The sequence below is a fragment of the Eurytemora carolleeae genome, unplaced genomic scaffold (genome assembly GCF_000591075.1).
Source record: "Eurytemora carolleeae unplaced genomic scaffold, Eaff_2.0 scaffold978, whole genome shotgun sequence".
Lineage (NCBI taxonomy): Eukaryota > Metazoa > Arthropoda > Copepoda > Calanoida > Temoridae > Eurytemora > Eurytemora carolleeae.
The window spans coordinates 1-20,096 of NW_019396868.1; the positions used below are offsets into that span (position 1 = coordinate 1).

General features: G+C 30.4%; 1 protein-coding gene across 1 annotated transcript in view; it reads left to right on the forward strand.

Annotated features, from left to right (window-relative positions):
* Positions 1–222: 222 nt before the first annotated feature.
* The window catches only part of LOC111709560 (uncharacterized), a gene marked incomplete at its 5' end in the record, with an annotated part of 29,294 nt that continues 9,420 nt past the window's right edge, over positions 223–20,096 (forward strand). Inside the window, 19 exon segments of the mRNA XM_023483288.1 lie at positions 223–307; positions 1,837–1,924; positions 1,997–2,033; positions 4,856–4,910; positions 5,870–5,933; positions 6,001–6,039; positions 7,057–7,100; positions 7,486–7,566; positions 8,924–9,022; positions 9,960–10,034; positions 10,334–10,388; positions 11,504–11,699; positions 14,047–14,104; positions 14,961–15,065; positions 16,328–16,423; positions 16,975–17,035; positions 17,500–17,570; positions 19,135–19,224; positions 19,599–19,676. Coding sequence (XP_023339056.1) covers positions 223–307; positions 1,837–1,924; positions 1,997–2,033; positions 4,856–4,910; positions 5,870–5,933; positions 6,001–6,039; positions 7,057–7,100; positions 7,486–7,566; positions 8,924–9,022; positions 9,960–10,034; positions 10,334–10,388; positions 11,504–11,699; positions 14,047–14,104; positions 14,961–15,065; positions 16,328–16,423; positions 16,975–17,035; positions 17,500–17,570; positions 19,135–19,224; positions 19,599–19,676 — 1,477 coding nt within the window.

Genomic DNA, 20,096 nt, shown 5'->3' on the forward strand with positions numbered 1-20,096 from the left:
ACTGGGATTTCTGCGGCGGAGTGTGCCTCCACCATGTTCCACGGATGGATCTCAAGGTTTGGCGTACCTGCAGTGACAGAGGAGCCCAGTTCACTTCATCCCTATCTAGTGTATCCCGTCCTACCTATATATATAATATATCTGGTGTATCCCGTCCTACATATATATAATATATAATATTTCTAGTGTATCCCGTCCTACCAATATATATAATATATCTAGTGTATCCCGTCCTGCCTACATGAGTCTACCCTCCCCTAATATGCCGACTGCAGAGGATGAAGATGAAACAGATGTAAATACAGAGGTCAGTGCCAATATAACTGGAATATCCATCAAAAATTTTAAACAAAGGGTTTTTTTAATTTATTGGAATTGATTACTTGCCTCAAACTTAAAATCTAATGTTGTAAACATTTAATATATTCTGCTTGATCAAATAGTCAATTTGAAATATCATAGGTGTGTACACTATTAGGTTGCTATTCTTTGAAATATCATAGGTGTGTGCACTATCAGGTTGCTAATATTTGAAATATCATAGGTGTGTGCACCATTAGGTTGCTAATATTTTAAATATCATAGGTGTGTGCACAATTAGGTTGCAAATATTTGAAATATCATAGGTGTGTGCACTATTAGGTTGCTAATATTTGAAATATCATAGGTGTGTGCACTATTAGGTTGCTAATATTTGAAATATTATAGGTGTGTGCACTATGAGGTTGCTAATATTTGAAATATTATAGGTGTGTGCACTATCAGGTTGCTAATATTTGAAATATTATAGGTGTGTGCACTATGAGGTTGCTAATATTTGAAATATTATAGGTGTGTGCACTATGAGGTTGCTAATATTTGAAATATTATAGGTGTATGCACTATTAGGTTGCTAATATTTGAAATATGATAGGTGTGTGCACTATCAGGTTGCCAATATTTTTGGAAATTCTAGTTGTTTGGCGGGGAAGTTATATGCTCCTTTGTGTCAATCTTAATCTAAAAAGATTTATTAAATCACATCCGAATTCAAGACACAAGGAAATAATTTCGATAACAAAAATCAGCCAAATATTCTTCATTTTTGAAGCAATCGTTTAGATTAAGGTTTAAAGATTTAAAATAATGTTCATCAGCATACTCAAAGTTGAGTTAAGAAAATTCCAATTTTTGTTGCTTTGAGCTGTTTTTTAAGTATTTTAATTTATCATTTCACTGATAAAATACGTTGGAAAAAAATTAATCTCCGAAATAAAATCCACTTAAAAATAAAGGCATATTTTAAAAAGGAAGGGGGAGGGCAAATCGAATTCTCTCCCCCCCCCCCTCTATCCTTAAGCAGAAACAGAAATCTGGCTTTCTAAATAAAAATTAAGCATCCGCGGTGCGCACCTACACTTAAAAATAGATCACAAAATAACTATTTTAATGCGGTATTTGGACTTTTTAACAAAAGAAAAAAGAATTCTTATTTTTCTATTCTCATCAGATACTAACTCATCTTAGATTCACGTATTTTGTCTGATATAAAAAATTACGTTATTAAATTTTTACTTAAAAAATTGTATTCCTTTAAAAGATTTTAATTTCATGAATTTTAATTTAAAGCTGACTGCTGAGATGCAAATTTTCAAAAATTTCTTTTAACATTTTCAGTAAAAAAGTCAATGAATTTGAAGAAAAAATCCAATTTTTTGTTTTTTATTTGCTAGGTAATTGGACTATAATGTCTGAAACTGAATAATTGTATTTACCTGAAATTTAAACCAGATTTTCTTAATTTAATCTAGATTTATTTCTGTGTACGCCCTTGTGTTACGCCCTTTAACAATTTAGTGTGAGACTGAAGGAGAGGGGGAGGATCTAGCCTCAATGATGACTGGGAGGCGGGGAGCTTTGGTACCGCCCAAGATGCTGGTGTCAGGTACATTTTTAATTTGTATTAACAAAAAATTAATTTTTTAAATTTAAAAATTTCTTTGTTTTTTTTCTCTAGGCTCTGATAACAGTGGGCGGGAAAGTTCTGCAAGTGTGTAAGTAGTTTTAAATAATTGATTTGTAATTGTACCCACGTGGAGCACCCGAAAATCCTCGAAAAGTCCGCCATGGTTTTTTTTTACACCAAACCAAACGGTGAATAATGTATTTAAAAGATCCTGATTGACGTGGAAAGTACATATGTAAAGCATTATTTAGTTGCGTATACAATACAGGGGGGGGGGCTTAAAGCCTTTTTTGACATTTCAGGGGGGCTAATTCTCTCATGGAAATATTTCAAGGGTGCTAAATCTCTCATAGAAATATTTCAGGGGGGCTAAATCTCTCATGGAAATATTTCAGGGGGGCTAAATCTCTCATGGAAATATTTCAGGGGGGCTAAATCTCTCATGGAAATATTTCAGGGGGGCTAAATCTCTCATGGAAATATTTCAGGGGGGGCTAAATCTCTCATGGAAATATTTCAGGGGTGCTAAATCTCTCATGGAAATATTTCAGGGGGGCTAAATCTCTCATGGAAATCATGATTTAAATATTTTTTAATAAGACAAAGCCCATAAAACATTTTAAACTCCCCGAGGCCGAATTTAAAGAATTTGAGCCCCGGCTTAAATTTTTTTTTTTTTAAATTTAAGCCGGCGCTAAATTTAAACTGGTTTTTGGTGGATATTTGAGACGCGGCTTAAATTCATTAAATTCGGACACTGAATACACAAATACATTAAGTACAGGGTGAGTCAAAAAAAAGTGTGATTAGCGTAGTCTTTACAAAAAAAAATTCATGAATTTCTTATGCATGGAATTTTTGCAATATTTTAGAATATTGTTTTAATGTTTTTGATATTCACATATTACCACAAAAAATCTACCTGTCGTAGCAAGGCTATCAATAAATAGATCTAAGAATTAGAGCGGTAAAAATTGCACCAAAAGAATAGAGGACATTTTTATTAATGTGCAAATGTTAACTGTGTTATTTTTATGTTCAACTGAACAATAAATTGGATCTATTTCATTAAAATGTTGGGGATTCTTATGAATATATCTCTCAATTGGTCATACAGATCTTAATGAAATTTTAAGATTGGATAGCAATTATCTATTATCACACTTTTGTTTTTCTTCACTTTCAATTTTGACGCTAATCACACTTTTTTTTGACTCCCCCTGTATCTTTCAAGTTAATAAAGCACCCAATAAACATACAAATATATAGGTTCTCGTCATTAAGTCAGTCAGCCAATTCCATTCGTCAAATAAAAATATTTTGTTTTGCTATTTTACACTTTTTTATTTGATATATGTTTTATATATTTGTTTAATATTTCCGACGGATTTTGATCTAAAGATGAAAATATGACTAGAAATATTTCGATACAGACAGAATATATATACTTCATTGTAATTATTTTAATTCATCTGTAGTCTGTACATCAATTGTTTTCAAATAAACAACATGAGTGAATCGTACAATTTTCTGCAGAAAATTAAATTAAATTGGAAAATCTGCACAATGAAAAGTTTTCAGAATCATGATTATTGAAATTTTTCTTCAAAATATTCATTTTGCCATGAATACAAGAATTTTACCTATTTTGATGATATATAGGAATTTTTAATATATCTTTTTTATTTTTAAAAAGTTATTTTTATGAATTGGTTTTAATAATGTAAAACTAATCGTATTTAGCTTGGTCCAAACACTTAGTCAAAATAGGAATTTTGACAGCATCTAAATTGTACTTATTTTACTTAAGTCCACTTTGAATTTTGAAAATAATTAGTTTGATCTTTTTCAAGTGGATTATATTTGAAAAAGGTTGCATTTATTCATTTTGAGATTTCAGTTGCTTTCTGCTCTTGGAGGGTTATGGACCTTTCCCCATAGCAGATCCCAGCTCCACGACTCGGAGGAGTGCTGCGTAACGTTGCTCATGCCTTATCCTACAGGGGAGTGGCCAAACATAGGAATTTAACAGTAAACAAGAACTCCATCTCAGCTGAAAAGGGAATACAAAAGTATAACCCCTGCTAGGTATACAAGCCATGCACAATGATACTGATTTTTACTCGGCTGGCTGTGAGGACTGGATTACTGTGGAAGATTCCACCTGATGGGGCAGTAAGGCTTTTAACTCTCCACTTTGTATAAGTGGTGCAGTTATGGATTTCCTTAATTCTGCTTAAGTCAGAAACACTTTTACACAAAGGAAAGCAGGGATCTTCTTCTGAAATCACTCATACCCTTCCTCCTCTAAACTTCCTTATCTATTTCCTACCTGATCCACAACTTGATGTCGCAAGAATTATTTGGAGAGGCTCATAACATAGAAACAATAAACAAGAAGAAAAAAGAAAATCAAACAGGAAAAATGGAAAGAAACTCTCCCATGTAAAGCTTTACACTATCAACTTATTCCGTTAGGAAACAAAGACAACATTGGAGATGGGCTGGGAGACATCCCCCCCCCCTCTGTTTCAGCCTAATAGAAAATACACCAGAAATTTGCGTTTGTTTGTAGCTAAATCAGTTCTAATTTATTTGCTGTCAAATCTAATGGGTGTACTGTAGAAAAATAGGAATAAGGAGGCACCTTAACCTGGTTCTAAAGTTCGCAGTTGGCAATACAAAAAATATAGAAATGTCAAAATATTTATATCTGCTATCATATACCTATTTATAGAATATTGTTAAAAATTTTAAATTTGAAGAAAAATTTTTTTTTGAAATTTATTTATTAAGTTTGAGCAAAGTTTTTTAAACATTTCCCTAGAAAAACTATTCCAGTATTTTTGGATTCATGGAAAGTTCCCGAATTTGTTTAATTTAGCCGCCATGATAATTGTTTAATTTTAGCCGCCATGATGAGCTTGAAAGGTCGTCCTCAATTGTTGTAATCCCTCCCATGCAGGTATTCCTGTTTTATACAATTCTATCTTAATATTTGTTATTAAAGAAGAAAAATAATTGGTTCTGCATACATTATACTTGTATTCATCAACAGGGCTGGGCAAAGTTCCTGTAACAATTTGAAGGTTTTCGAAAATAAACAGAAGAGTCAGTTAACAAACAACAAAAACTGTTAATTTTTAAATCGTTCCAATAGGGTTTAGCCATTTTTGAAAAAAATATTAACCATAGGAAAAGAAAAGGTAAAAGATTCTTTTTAATAGTTAATTTTGTTTTTTTGTTCTGGTTAAGATTGTCTTAAACTTGAACTTTTTTTGGTGTTTTTAGATTGTTATTACAGTAATAGACCATTAACGCCAATAATTCTGTTATAACAATACCGTTAGCAAATGGAAAGGTTATTGGTTGTTGAAAATTTTCCATTAACGCATTTGATAAAATTGAGATCATTAACTAATGGTAACTTTAAAAAACCGGAAAATACTGTGAACGAAACAAAGTTTTGTTTTTACCTTCTGAACCTAATCGATACCTGAGAATTTATTTTTAAAACGGTTGGAACCGTTAACAAAATGGCTTGAAAAAGTTGGAACGTGCCCAGCCCTATTCATCGTTAAACCAGTACAAGATATAAAAATGTAATTGAATGGGGAANGGTTAGTTGGGCCTTATCAAATCTTAAATTTTTCTGTCAAGGATTTTTTAAAGTAAAATTAAAACAAAAAGATATAATTCTTCATAAATCTTTCTAAATTTGTATGTGGACGGGCATTGTTTTGGTTGTTTCGAGCATTACAAGAAACATTTTCTTAATGTTTGAAGTGGGGCTAGTAAAACTTTAAGATACGAAGACTAAATTTATGTTGTTTTAGATGATATTATAAATTAACGAACTATGTGAAACAGTAGTTGTCTTATACTACACAGTTTCTGTTCCTTTGCTGACACATGTATTAATAGATATGTCCTGGTGATTTGCTCGTGTATTCAAGAGTTTTAACTCACAAGGCTAACGCCTACGGAGGTAAAATTCAAAATATTTTCAAAGAAAAAAAGTATTCAAAAGTACTTGATTGAATTTCATGATTTAGATATGGATGGTTCAACACAGAGCCTTATATCAGAAACAGGTCGATTTTTTTATTTTTTTCACAATTTTTTATTTTTTATTTTGTACATTCATAGTTTTTCTCCTAATTTCCTTCATTGTAACTGTTGAATAAATCCGCAAATTTTTTTTTATAGAGAAAATACGATATTTTGAAATGTCTTAAAATTTGCTAGATGTATGTTATTAACAAGTCATATATAGATATATGTTACAGGGTGTCCCAATAAACATGGGAATTGAGTGACGACTAATATAATGTCTTCGATTTACGCTGCATTTTTTATTAAAACATTATTGGAGTAAAACAACTGATTTCGAAAACGCCTGATCTTGAAAATTCTAAAATTTTAAAACACAAGAAAGACAGACCACTTCTTGTAAAGCTCGTAAAATGCACAGCCTTGTTTTTATACTTTGCCATGAAGCAAATTTGAGAAATAGTAGATGACTGCCAGGTCGTCTGTTTATTTCCCTGTTTATTGGGACACCCTGTAGTATAGTGATTGCTGTAGGCTATATAAAGTATATATAGTTATATATACACATATTGTTGAATACAATTTCAGAAATTGAATTTGGATAAGTTAGATTAAAAGGGGGGGGGGTTATTAACCAATTCTGCAACATTCATTAAATCTACAGGGTTAACCTCAACTTTTAAGATGACTGCGCAGAAAAACCTCCGTTAATTCAGCTTTTGCTAAAAATTTTGAGAAAAAATAGGGATTTAATTTTTTCAAAAATTCAACAAAAAGCCAAAATTTAGAGAAAACAAAACGCAACGAAAATTTTAGCATTTTTTTATTTAAAGCTGCCTTTTATTTATGAAGTGTTGCCTGATTCACAATTTGCTCTGTTGGCTAAATCAGCAAGTCTTTTTATTAATTTTCAGAGAGTAAAACAAGTAAATCTAAATAATTTCTACTTAAATGGATGCTTGAAAAGAAAGTTCACTTAAAATTATTCAAAAGTCTTTTTAAAATGCCTTTAGAATTTAGAGGATTCTCTTAGTGTTTAATTATTAATGTATTATTAGGAGATGGGAAGGGAAAAGGAAAAGCATGGAATTTATTGAAGTTGGTAATAATTACATTTTCTTTATTATTGCTATATTTATTAAAGTTGGTAATAATTACATTTTCTTTTATATTACTATATTTATTAAAGTTGGTAATAATTACATTTTCCTTTATATTACTATATTTATTAAAGTTGGTAATAATTACATTTTCCTTTATATTACTATACTTAAAATTACATAATTCATAATTCATAATTCTTATCTTTTTAATAGTAAACAACGTATTTATCATTATCAGATTCAGAAGATTATATACAAATAATTTACTACTAAGAGCATCATTTTTCTTTTACTACATTGTTGCCATTTACAAATGCTTTTTTAAGCAAAAGTACTTTAATAAAAAAGGTTTTTGTCGATTTTAGCAAAAAAAATATTTTTAAGTTTGATCGAGAAAAAAAGACTAAAACGGACGGAGCCAGTTTAGAAAGTGTTCTCAATAATACAGTTCCATCAGAATTTAAGGTAAAAATCTGTAAAATCTAAATATCTAGATATCTAAATATCTAGATATCTTAATAACTAAATATCTAAATATCTAGATATCTTAATAACTAAATATCTAAACATCTAAATATCTAAATATCTAGATATCAAAATATTTCTAACTATTTATTCTGTTAGATCAAATCGTCAATCTTTCAGTTGAATGTTTTGTCCAAATCAACGAAAAAATCCACAAAATTCACCATACATGCTTGTTCCTCTAAGTGAACCCCTGACTAAGCTTTTTTGACATGCCCCCGCTAGATTGTACTTAGTTTTAGTACTTAGTTTTGATCTTAAATTATAATAAATGGGTATTATATTATATTATGTGTATTTTGAAAAAGAGCAACAATATCTTTTACTAGTTTGAGAACCCAGTTTTGCCTTAAAACAAAGTATTCTTTATAATTGTCAACCTATTTAAATAAGAACTTTAAACCTAGCTAGGACCATCCCCGTGGTTCTACCGAGTTCCAAAATCAAAATTTGAGACAAATTTGGCCCAGGGGTTCATGAGTTATAATCGAACATAAAAACAAACAAACAGAGATAACTTCTTTATATATGTAGATACGAGGTTGAAAAGGTGCAAAAACCATTTAAAAATTAATATACTATTTTTTGTTAGACAAAAACACGGGAAATTGAAATTAATTCTTCTTTTTAATAAGAAGCACTTAAAGAAATCTTATCAATGAAGATTTTTCCGAGTCATTTTCATTCTGATTTCATAACGTTTTCCAAACAATCTAAACAATATCTCATATTAAAAAATCCAGCAATCAAGGTTTGTCATCTGCAGTAATCTTGAAAGAAAAACTGTCATCCTGAGAACAGATCAAACACAATCTTTAAATAGTTTGTAATTGTGTTGATGATCATGTTAATTATATAGTAAATAATAATGTTAATAATAGTGCTAGCTGAATCAAGGGACTGTAAGCGTAATTTAATCAACTCTCCGTGCAAATATAGCAATACCTGATTTACAACGGTTCAATTGAAATCTTAATCGGATCAAAACTGTAGAAGATAACGTCGTTTTTCAAACTCAAAAAATCTTTATTTCCGTGAAATTCTTCATTGATTCTGATAAGCAAGAAATGCAAAGGGCACTTTTGTAGAAAATTTACAAAAATAAAAAAAACCAAACAAAGATTTTAAGGGCACCATTGTAAATATGAAATGTTGCAACTGAAAAATATCTCAAAAAAATGATCAGTAAAATTTTTAGAATTAATTTGCACGCACATATATTTGTTAGTTTAAGGATTAATAAGATGACGAGAATTTAACTATTTTTTGGTTCTCACTGTATAGTTATTCTTTTCAGGACTCTCAGCTGGACAAGGTTGCTCTGTTCTCATGGGTAGATTTTGTAGAATATATTAGACATGAGAGAGAAGGAGGAAGAAAATTAGGAGTGAGGAGGGTAATTTACATTTTATTTTTTTTTAATCAGTTCTAATTTAATAAAATAGTTCTTTTTTAACTGATTCTGATAAAAATTATTCGAAATTATTTTAATTCTTACAAAAGCAGCATTTTAAATGATTTTACACGTTGTTTAACACTATGTCTTACATCAAAGACAATTTGTCCACGATTATGATGTTTACCAAAGACAGTTTGTCCAAGATTAATATGTTTACCAAAGAAAGTTTGTTCAAGATTAATATGTTTACCAAAGACAGTTTGTTCAAGATTAATAAAATTTCACCATTTTGCCCATAAATTATAATTGTTTAAGAAAAAACATAAGTCTGTTTGAACAAATTTTTTGTTGGAAATGTTGTAGTAGTTGTACAAGTAGTAGTACTAGTAGTAGTACTAGTAGTAGAAGTACTAGTAGTAGTAGTACAAGTAGTAGTACTAGTAGTAGTACTAGTAGTAGAAGTACTAGTAGTAGTAGTAGTACAAGTAGTGCTAGTAGTAGTACTAGTAGTAGTAGAAGTACAAGTAGTAGTACTAGTAGTAGTACTAGTAGTAGAAGTACTAGTAGTAGTAGTAGTACAAGTAGTAGTACTAGTAGTAGTACTAGTAGTAGAAGTACTAGTAGTAGTACTAGTAGTAGTAGTAGTACTAGTAGTAGTACTAGTAGTAGTAGTACAAGTAGTAGTACTAGTATTAGTACTAGTAGTAGAAGTACTAGTAGTAGTGTACAAGTAGTAGTACTAGTAGTAGTACTAGTAGTAGTAGTACTAGTAGTAGTAGTAGTACAAGTAGTAGTACTAGTAGTAGTACTAGTAGTAGTACTAGTAGTAGAAGTACTAGTTGTACTAGTAGTACTAGTAGTAGAAGTACTAGTAGTAGTAGTACAAGTACTAGTACTATACCAAAGAAAGTTTGTTTAAGATTAATATGTTTAGAACTCTGTCCTACCAAAGACAGTTTGTCCAAGATTAGAAGAGACAAGAGAAGATTTAGTAGATCCAGCACAAAAGGTATAAGTTAAAAGATCAGGGGCACTGATTTTATAGAATCCCAGGGGGGTAATTTTTCCCTTTTTTCCCTTTTCTAATATAACTTTCTTTTAAAACTTCTCTAATTTAACGTATTGATTTTTTTAAAATGTTTGATAACTTTTTGTGTAAGCTCTTTTATACTTAAAAGATGTGTAATTTATTGTTTGGCTATTGTAACTATATAAGCAAACAAAAATGTTCCTTTTCGTTTCCTTTTTCGTTGGTTGAACGAAAATTTCGCGAAAGAGATTGAACGAAAATGTGTGAACACTGTTAAGGATTTTTTGAGCGCCTATGGAGTAGAGGACTCCCACGTACTCACTGATTTTCAAGGTAAATAGAGTATATTAAAAAGTAAAAGAGTATATTAATAAGTAAAAGAGTATAAATAGATTAATAATTAATAGAGTATATTAATAAGTAAAAGAGTATAAATAGAGTTAATAAGTAATAGAGTATATTAATAAGTAAAAGAGTATAAATAGAGTTAATACGTAATAGAGTATATTAAAAAGTAAAAGATTATAAATAGAGTTAATAAGTAATAGAGTATATTAATAAGTAAAAGAGTATAAATAGAGTAATAAGTAATAGAGTATATTAATAAGTAAAAGAGTATAAATAGAGTTAATAAGTAATAGAGTATATTAATAAGTAAAAGAGTATAAATAGAGTTAATAAGTAATAGAGTATATTAATAAGTAAAAGAGTATCAATACAGTTAATAAGTAATAGAGTATGTTAATAAGTAAAAGAGTAAGTTAATAAGTAACAGAGTATATTAATAAGTAATAGAGTAAGTTAATAAGTAATAGAGTAAGTTAATAAGTAACAGAGTATATTAATAAGTAAAAGAGTAAGTTAATAAGTAAAAGAGTATATTAAAAAGTATTAGAGTAAGTTAATAAGTAACAGAGTTTATTAATAAGTAAAAGAGTAAGTTAATAAGTAAAAGAGTAAGTTAATAATGAATACAGTAAGTTAATAGAGTAAGTTAAAAATTAATAGAGTAAGTTAATAAGTAAAAGAGTATGTTAAAAGTAAAAGAGTAAGTCAATAAGTAAAAGAGTAAGTTAATAAGTTATACAGTAAGTTAATAAGTAATAGAATAAGTTAAAAAATAATAGAGTAAGTTAACAAGTAATAGAGTAAGTTAATAAGTAATTGAGTAAGTTAATAAGTGATAGAGTAAGTTCATGAGTAAAAGAGTAAGCTAATAAAATGAATAGTAAATGTGTAATTAAGTAAACAATGTGTCAACAATGTATCGTTTTCATTTCCATTTTTTATCAATGAAGGCGCTATTATCCATCCTTCAAGGTAGATTGAAATATTAATTGTAGTGTGTACATAACGAGAGACACAAGTCTTATTGTGTAATACAAAATCTACGAGAAAGGTCGATTTGGGAAGGGATTGTACTCTGGATTAAAAAAATCATTTCCAAGGGACTGGAAGCTTGCTATCAGACTGTTCTGTATCCCCTAGCCTGAGCAGGTCAACCTCCCCCTACCTAAACCATAGGCAGGTCACCCCACATCTACCTGACCTAGTGGACAACTCACAAAGAAAAGCTTCTCATGACACATCCAGTGATAGCTCTGTGGATTTCTCAAGTTATCTGGCCTCTAAAGGTCTACAAAGGTATAGCATATATTCTATCTGCCCTCTCCTGGACTGCAAGTTTATTACATATATTCTATCTGCCCTCTCATGGACTGCAAGTTTATTACATATATTACATCTGCTCTCTCATGACTGCAAGTTTATTACATATATTCTATCTGCCCTTTCATGGACTGCAAGTTTATTACATTTACTCTATCCTGCCCTCTCATGGACTGCAAGTTTATTACATATATTCTATCTGCCCTCTCATGGACTGCAGGTTTATTACATATATTCTATCTTCCCTCTCATGGACTGCAAGTTTATTATATATATTCTATCCTGCCCTCTCATGGACTGCAAGTTTATTACATATATTCTATCTATCCTCTCATGGACTGCAAGTTTATTACATATATTCTATCTGCCCTCTCATGGACTGCAAGTTTATTATATATATGCTATCTACCCTCTCATGGACTGCAAGTTTATTACATATATTCTATCTGCCCTCTCATGGACTGCAAGTTTATTACATATATTCTATCTTCCCTCTCATGGACTGCAAGTTTATTACATATATTTTATCTGCCCTCTCTAAATGGCTACATATTCTATCTGCTCTTTAACGGACGTAAAAGGTATCAAATATATTCTATCAGGCCTTTAAATGGCTACAAAGATATTAAATATATTCTATCTGGCCTTTAAACGGTTACAAAGATATAAAATATATTCTATCTGGCCTCTAAATGACTACAAAGATATTAAAAATATTCTATCAGGCCTCTAAATGGCTACAAAGATATTAAATATATTCTATCTGCCCACTATAAATGGCTACAAAGATATTAAATATATTTTATCAGGCCTCTAAATGGCTACAAAGACATTAAATATATTCTATATGCCCACTATAAATGGCTACAAAGATATTAAATATATTTTATCAGGCCTCTAAATGGCTCCAAAGATATTAAATATATTTTATCAGGCCTCTAAATGACTACAAAGATATTAAATATATTAAATCGGGCCTCTAAATGGCTACAAAGATATTAAATATATTCTATCTGCCCACTATAAATGGCTACAAAGATATTAAATATATTTTATCAGGCCTTTAAATGGCTACAAATATATTCTTTCTGCCAATTACAATTTAATGGACTGCAAATGTATTATATATATACTTTATCTGCCCTGCAGAGATATTAAACATAGTTTAGCTGCTCTGTAAAGGGCTGCAGAGATAATAAACAGATTTTAGCTGCTCTGTGAAGGGCTGCAGACATATTAAACATATTTTAGCTGCTCTTTAAAAGGGCTGCAGACATATTAAAAACATTTTAGCTGCTCTGTAAAGGGCTGCAGAGATACTAAACATATTTTAGCTGCTCTGTAAAGGGCTGTAGAGATATTAAACATATTTTAGCTGCTCTGTAAAGGGCTGCAGAGATATTAAAAACATTTTAGCTGCTCTGTAAAGGGCTGCAGAGATATTAAACATATTTTAGCTGCTCTGTAAAGGGCTGCAAACATATTAAACATATTTTAGCTGCTCTGTAATGGGCTGCAGAGCTAAACAAACATATTTTAGCTGCTCTGTAAAGGGCTGCACAGATAATAAACATATTTTAGCTGCTCTGTAAAGGGCTGCACAGATAATAAACATAGTTTAGCTGCTCTGTAAAGGGCTGCAGAGATATTAAACATATTTTAGCTGCTCTGTGAAGGGCTGCAGACATATTAAAAATATTTTAGCTGCTCTTTAAAGGGCTGCAGACATATTAAAAACATTTTAGCTGCTCTGTAAATGGCTGCAGAGATATTAAACATATTTTAGCTGCCCTGTAAAGGGCTGCAAACATATTTTAGCTGCCCTGTAAAGGGCTGCAAACATATTAAACATATTTTAGCTGCTCTGTAATGGGCTGCAGAGATATTAAATACATTTAAGCTGCTCTGTAATGAGCTGCAGAGATATTAAACATATCATAGCTGCTATGCAAAAGGCTGCAAGGTATCTTTATGGCCTCTAAAAGGCTGCAAACGAATATCATGATATCAAACAGCTTTTTTTCCATTTACATTTTTACATTTTTGAATTTGTTTTTTTTACTTTCCAATAATAATTTATATAGATAATTACTTAAAATTCACTTTATATAAACACAATAATAAAGTTGAAATGGAAAATCTTTGATGTCACTTTATTTCGTCTTTAAACCTCGCATCTTTAGTTTATTAGTATTCTTATTATGCAAGGTGCACAAAGGACATTAAATCATAATATTAATAAAATAATGAACTTGTTAATACAAATTATTTTTTTTCTCTTCTACCATGAATTTCCTTAAAAATACAAATTTAAAATGTTTAGGTGTCCCTCCAGCCCTTGTTCCCCTCCCATTCAACACGGGGTCTTCTCATTCCCTGAGGTATCATCATCATCATCATCAGTATCAACATCATCATCATCATCATCGTCATCATCATCATCAAAATTATCATCATTATCATCATCATCATCATCATCATCATTATACAAAAATAACTATCTTACAATCATAGTTTTCATCATTAATCTCATCAACATCTATATCATTATAATATCATCAACATCTATATCATTAATAGCATCAACATCTTTATCATTAAAATCGTTAACATATATATCATTAAAATCATCAACATCTATATCATTAAAAGCATCACCATCGATATCATTAAAAGCATCAACATATTTATCATTAAAAGCATCAACATCTTTATCATTATAAGCATCAACATCTTTATCATTAAAAACATTAACATCTTTATCATTAAAAACATCATCATCTTTATCATTAAGAGCATCAACGTCTTTATCATTAAAAGCATCAACATCTTTATCATTATAACTGTTAATATATATGTATCATTAAAATCATCAACATATATATCATTAAAATCATCAACATCTTTTTAATTAAAAACATCAACATCTTTATCATTAAAAGCATCAACATCTTTATTATTAAAAACATAAACATCTTTATCATTAAAAAACATCATCATCTTTATCATTAAGAGCATCAACGTCTTTATCATTAAAAGCATCAACATTTTTATCATTATAATCGTTAACATATATATATCATTAAAATCATCAACATCTATATCATTCAGATCATCAACATCTATATCATTAAAAACATCATCATCTTTATCATTAAGAGCATCAACATCTTTATCATTGAAAGCATCAACATCTTTATCTTTAAAACATCATAATCATCACTATTATACATTTAGGTTGAATTAAGATTAAGTCAGAATATGAAAAGAAAAGAAGCAGTTTGGGATCTTTTTCAATCAGAATCTGCTTTCCTACGGCATCATCTCATGGCTCTTAAAAATGTAAGCTTTATCATTTGACCATGATTAGGGTTTCCATTTGCAAAACTTTTACTCATTTTTTGCGAAAGAAAGCGTAAATATTTACTTTTGTCGCGCTACATTTTTGCGCGAAAAATAGCACTTTGGATAATTATTAGCAAACTTCGTTTCGCGTAAAATTGCGCTATTCCACTTTTGCGTTATTCAGTTTTGCGCAATTTTGCGAAACAAATTCTCATTAAGAGGTTGAGAAAAGGTGTAAACTGTATTAATTATTTATCTATGAGATTGCACTTTTTGGAATATAATTGCAATGCTTGAAAAGGGAACTGATTACATGCCTTAAACTCTACTTTACAACCTGATGCATGATGGCACACTGACAATCAAGATGTGTACACTCTCACATAAAAAATCGAGCAATATTTTGCCAACTACTCCGTTTAAACTTAAGCTAGAAACACACTTGTAGCTTTTTTAAAATAAATATGTCTAGACCTAGAAAAATGAGTAAGTTGGCAAAGTAAAACTTGGCCAAGGTGTTGCGACACTTCAAAGTTGAGGCTGTATAGAAATTTGATGACTCAGGGTTGTCTATATCTTTTTTTGGCCATACAACTTTTATATTTCAATCATATGAATTCGACTAGAAGTATATATTTGACTAGAAGTATATATTCGACTAGAAGTATATATTCGACTAGAAGTATATATTCGACTAGAAGTAGTCAGCATTTAAAATATCAAAGGTTGCCACGACACAAAGAATCAGACATTTAAATTAAACTATTAGGGTATAGCTAAGTAGTTCTACTATTTTTAAGATCGCGTAGACTTTTTTATACCTTTTTTCCAAATCTGCTATTAGTTTTCCAAATCAGTTATTAATATTCCAAATCTGTAATTAGTTTTCAAATCTGGTATTAGTTTTCCAAGTCTGGTATTAGTTTTCCAAATCTGGTATTAGTTTTCCAAATCTGTTAGTAGTTTCCAAATCTGGTATTCGTTTTCCAAATCTGTAATTAGTTTTCAAATCTGGTATTAGTTTTCCAAATCTGTTATTCGTTTTCAAAAATAAAAAAAGATTTTTAATTGACCTTATATTAAAGTAGGGGATGATTCATTTGATTTACTGTCACGTGTGTGTGTACCGTATAGTGTACACTGCACATGACATGATCTAGCTGCCTACTTCAAATAAACAGGAGTTTTTAATTTACTTTGCCAATATTTTTGTTCTAGTATAATTATGATTATAAAAACAAAATACTCTTTTTGTTTAGGTGTTCTTGGAACCTCTAAAGAAGGTTCAGGTTGAAGGGTTTGTGATGTGTGCTGAACCTGAAGTACTATTCGGTAACCTGGATGAACTTTGCTGTGTAAGTTAAAATATAGCATCTATCAATAAGTCACAAATAGAGATGGTCATTTTATGTTTAAACAAACAAATGTTTCGTGCATTATTGTGTCGCTAAGATAAACGATGGAAGAACAACTTAGATCGTTCAAAGGAGTTTCCAAAACGAACGAAAAAAAGAACGTTTTATAATTGTTTGAACAATCTTAGTAGTTCATGGACGATTTCTTTTATTTTTTTATTGAAAGAACGACTTTTCCAAAAGATTTGGAAAAAACTTTTTTTTACTGAACAAGCAATTTTATTAAACGAACTATTTTTTAATTGTTCAGTTAAAAAAAAACGAAAAAGATGGAAAATTAACAACAATTTTGAGAATGAAATAAATAAATTATTTTGAATGATTAAAAAAAATTAAACAAAATGGGACATTCACCAAAGATGAACGAAGGAAATGAAAAAAACCGAACGCGCCCATCTCTAGCCACAAAAGCCTATAAAATGGTGAAAGAAATGGGTTGTGCAAGATAATCTGTCAACAAGACAAATTCCATTACATCTTTTTTATTGCAGGTGACCTACGCTTTCTGTAAAGAATTTATTAATCTTTTAATTGATCGAATAACCCCTGAAGGTAAAGTTATCTTAATTATTATCAGGGGGAAATGTTTTTCATATGATTACATCGACCCGGCCGCGAGGACCCTCCTCTTTTTTGGGTATTCGGATTTTACTACAATTAGTAAAAGCTTTATTTCTATTTTTTTCATAACAGTTTTTTTACTTGAGTTTATTGAGGGAGGAGGGAAGACTGTATTGCAAATGAGAAATCCCTTCATTTCTTACAGATTATTTTCCTAATTAATGTAAATATATATTCTCAATCTTTTTATTTTGTTTATTGGTTTTTAATCAGATTATGGTGAATCAGGATAGCATGAATATATCTTTATTTTACAGACAGACTCGAAATACATGAGATTTTAGAAATAATATAGATCAAAGTTGTCTTTTGTAGAACGTAGAACAAAATTTAAATGTCGTCTTTATAACAAGTAGAACATTGTCTGCCAAGCTTAAATGTCGTCTTTATTCCAGGAGATTTACCTGTTGTGGAAATCCTCTCTGTTATATTTCAACATAGCACTAAAGCTCTTTCGGTTTCTAAGGTGATATAAATTTCCGCCCTTTCCTGCGGTGGTAAAATGTGTCATTATTATCATAGAAAAGTGTTACTTACAAATTACAAAATATATGTATCGACATTATGTACTACAGTGGTAGGCGATTAAATAAATACAATGAAGACGACTTTAGAATTTAATTTAGATATAAATTAAGCTGTTAAACAGCATGGATACACAGAAACATAGAAGTCAAGAGAATTTATTAATTAAAAAATCTTCTCTTTGATTACATGTAAACTTGTAATTCGAAAAAAGCTTGTCAACAAGGTTTTTTAGTTTTCTGGTTTCTGGTATTCTGGTTTTCTGGTTTTCTGGTTTTCTGGTTTTCTTGTTTTCTGGTTTCTGGTTTCTGGTTTCTGGTTTCTGGTTTCTGGTTTCTGGTTTCTGGTTTTTTGGTTTTCTGGTATTCTGGTTTTCTGGTTTTCTGGTTTTCTGGTTTCTGGTTTTATGGTTTCTGGTTTTCTGGTTTTCTGGTATTCTGGTTTTCTGGTTTTCTGGTTCTCTGGTTTTCTGGTTTTCTGGTTTTCTGATTTTCTGGTTTTCTGGTTTTCTGGTTTTTTGGTTTTCTGGTATTCTGGTTTTTTGGTTTTCTGGTTTTCTGGTTTTTTGGTTTTCTGGTTTTCTGATTTTCTGGTTTTCTGGTTTTCTGGTTTCTGGTTTCTGGTTTCTGGTTTCTGGTTTTCTGGTTTTCTAGTTTTCTGCTTTTCTGGTTTNAATGTCTCTAGGATGTTAGGATTACATGGTTTAAAAATTATCTAATTTGGTTAACTCTGCTCTGAATAAATTCTCTTTATCTCTAGAGGATGGAACTGATCAGCCAACCCGCAAAAAAACATTTATAAAGTTAAAGGAGGTCCAAATCCAGTTTGTAAATGACAAGAATCTCTTTTAAAGTATTCAATATAAGCCTTCTAAGCTCTAATTAGTAAGTTACCAGACTTAAAGTTCAGAGTGTAGCTAATTAGACCAGACACCAATTTAGAGGATACTGCTATAACCCCCCATTTCCAGGTAAATACAGAACAGCTGCTGGGGAATATTACTGATGATGTGACCATATTTTATTGCAAGAAGGACTGTACCTAACTATCCCAGAGCTTTTCCTAGTGTAAACCCACTCTATCCTGGTCCATGAGGACTCAGTTTGCTGGCAGGACAAACCGTAAACAGCCACTGTGCCAGCCTCTCATGCTGTCAACAATAGTTTAATTAAAAGTTTGGCTTACACTTGACAATAACCACGAAATTTAATATTTTGGTCATGGTAAAAAAAAAAAAGCTTGCAAGGAAATGTAAAAATCTCTATGATCTGAAGCAGTGTGGCGAGAATAGGAAATCCCACACCAGCCCAAGAGATATAGTGCATCTATTCAGAGCAAGGTTAACAAAATACGATAATTTGTTAACTCCTTGAAGTCCAAATATAAGACACTGTAACATAAGTTTTATTATGATGGGATAATTATCAAGCCTATGAGAGAAAAAAGTGTAAAGTGTATAGAGTGTTTTTTCACCACCCTTTACAATAATAAAACATACTTTTTAGGCATTCCACAGATATGCGCTGAACTACATTAACGCGTTAAACTACCTTGATACACTGCGCAGACAACCAGAGTTCAGAGAATTCGAGAAGGTTCTCTTTAAACTTGATTTTTATCGCTGAGGGAGGGGGGGGGGGGGAAACCCGGTCTCTAATTTCATCAAATTTTAAGCTAAAAAGATGATGTTGACAGAGTGTTCTTTAAGTTTAAGTGATAATTCAGGTTTTTTCCAACTAAATTCAAATTAATTTTTGGAGAAAGAAGTTGAAAGGGGAGAGGGGAGTGGAAAGATTATATTCAAATAGATTTTGAATAATAATCAAGAACTTTTATTTTTTAAAAACATTTTACAGCAAAGAATTGAAACCTTTTAAAGAATCGTTTATATAGCTTAGTTTGTAAAATATCTAATTTTAAAATGTACATTCGCCATCTTGAATAAATTATTATGTTGATATTGTTTCAGTGGTGCAATAAAGATCCCAGGTGTAAAAAACTTCAATTAACAGATCTTTTAGTTTCACCTGTTCATCATATCATGAAGGTAGGAGTTATCAACATTGTATAAAATATAATTTGGCGACAAAGGAATTGAGATTTTGTCACAAACTCTGATTTTCTTTTCCCTATATCTTTGCATTTCAATGTCAGAGACCTTAGATATTTCAAACTATGAATTATTTTAGATCAAATAATAATAGTTTGAAATATCAAAGGTTAACACCATCAGGTTGCAAAGATATAGCGATTTGAAAGTTTTCTTGGTATGAAATGAATTTAGTCATAAATTGTCTTCACAAATTTATATTTTACATTTAAAGGGACTCTTGGTTTAACATAAATTGGATACTGAGGCTAAAGTTGTTGTTGATCGTTTTAAAAAAACGATCGAAAAACGATCGTTGTTCGTTTAGTTTTAATTTTTTTCTAAAACTATCTTTTCGTTTTTCTTCTAAAAACTATC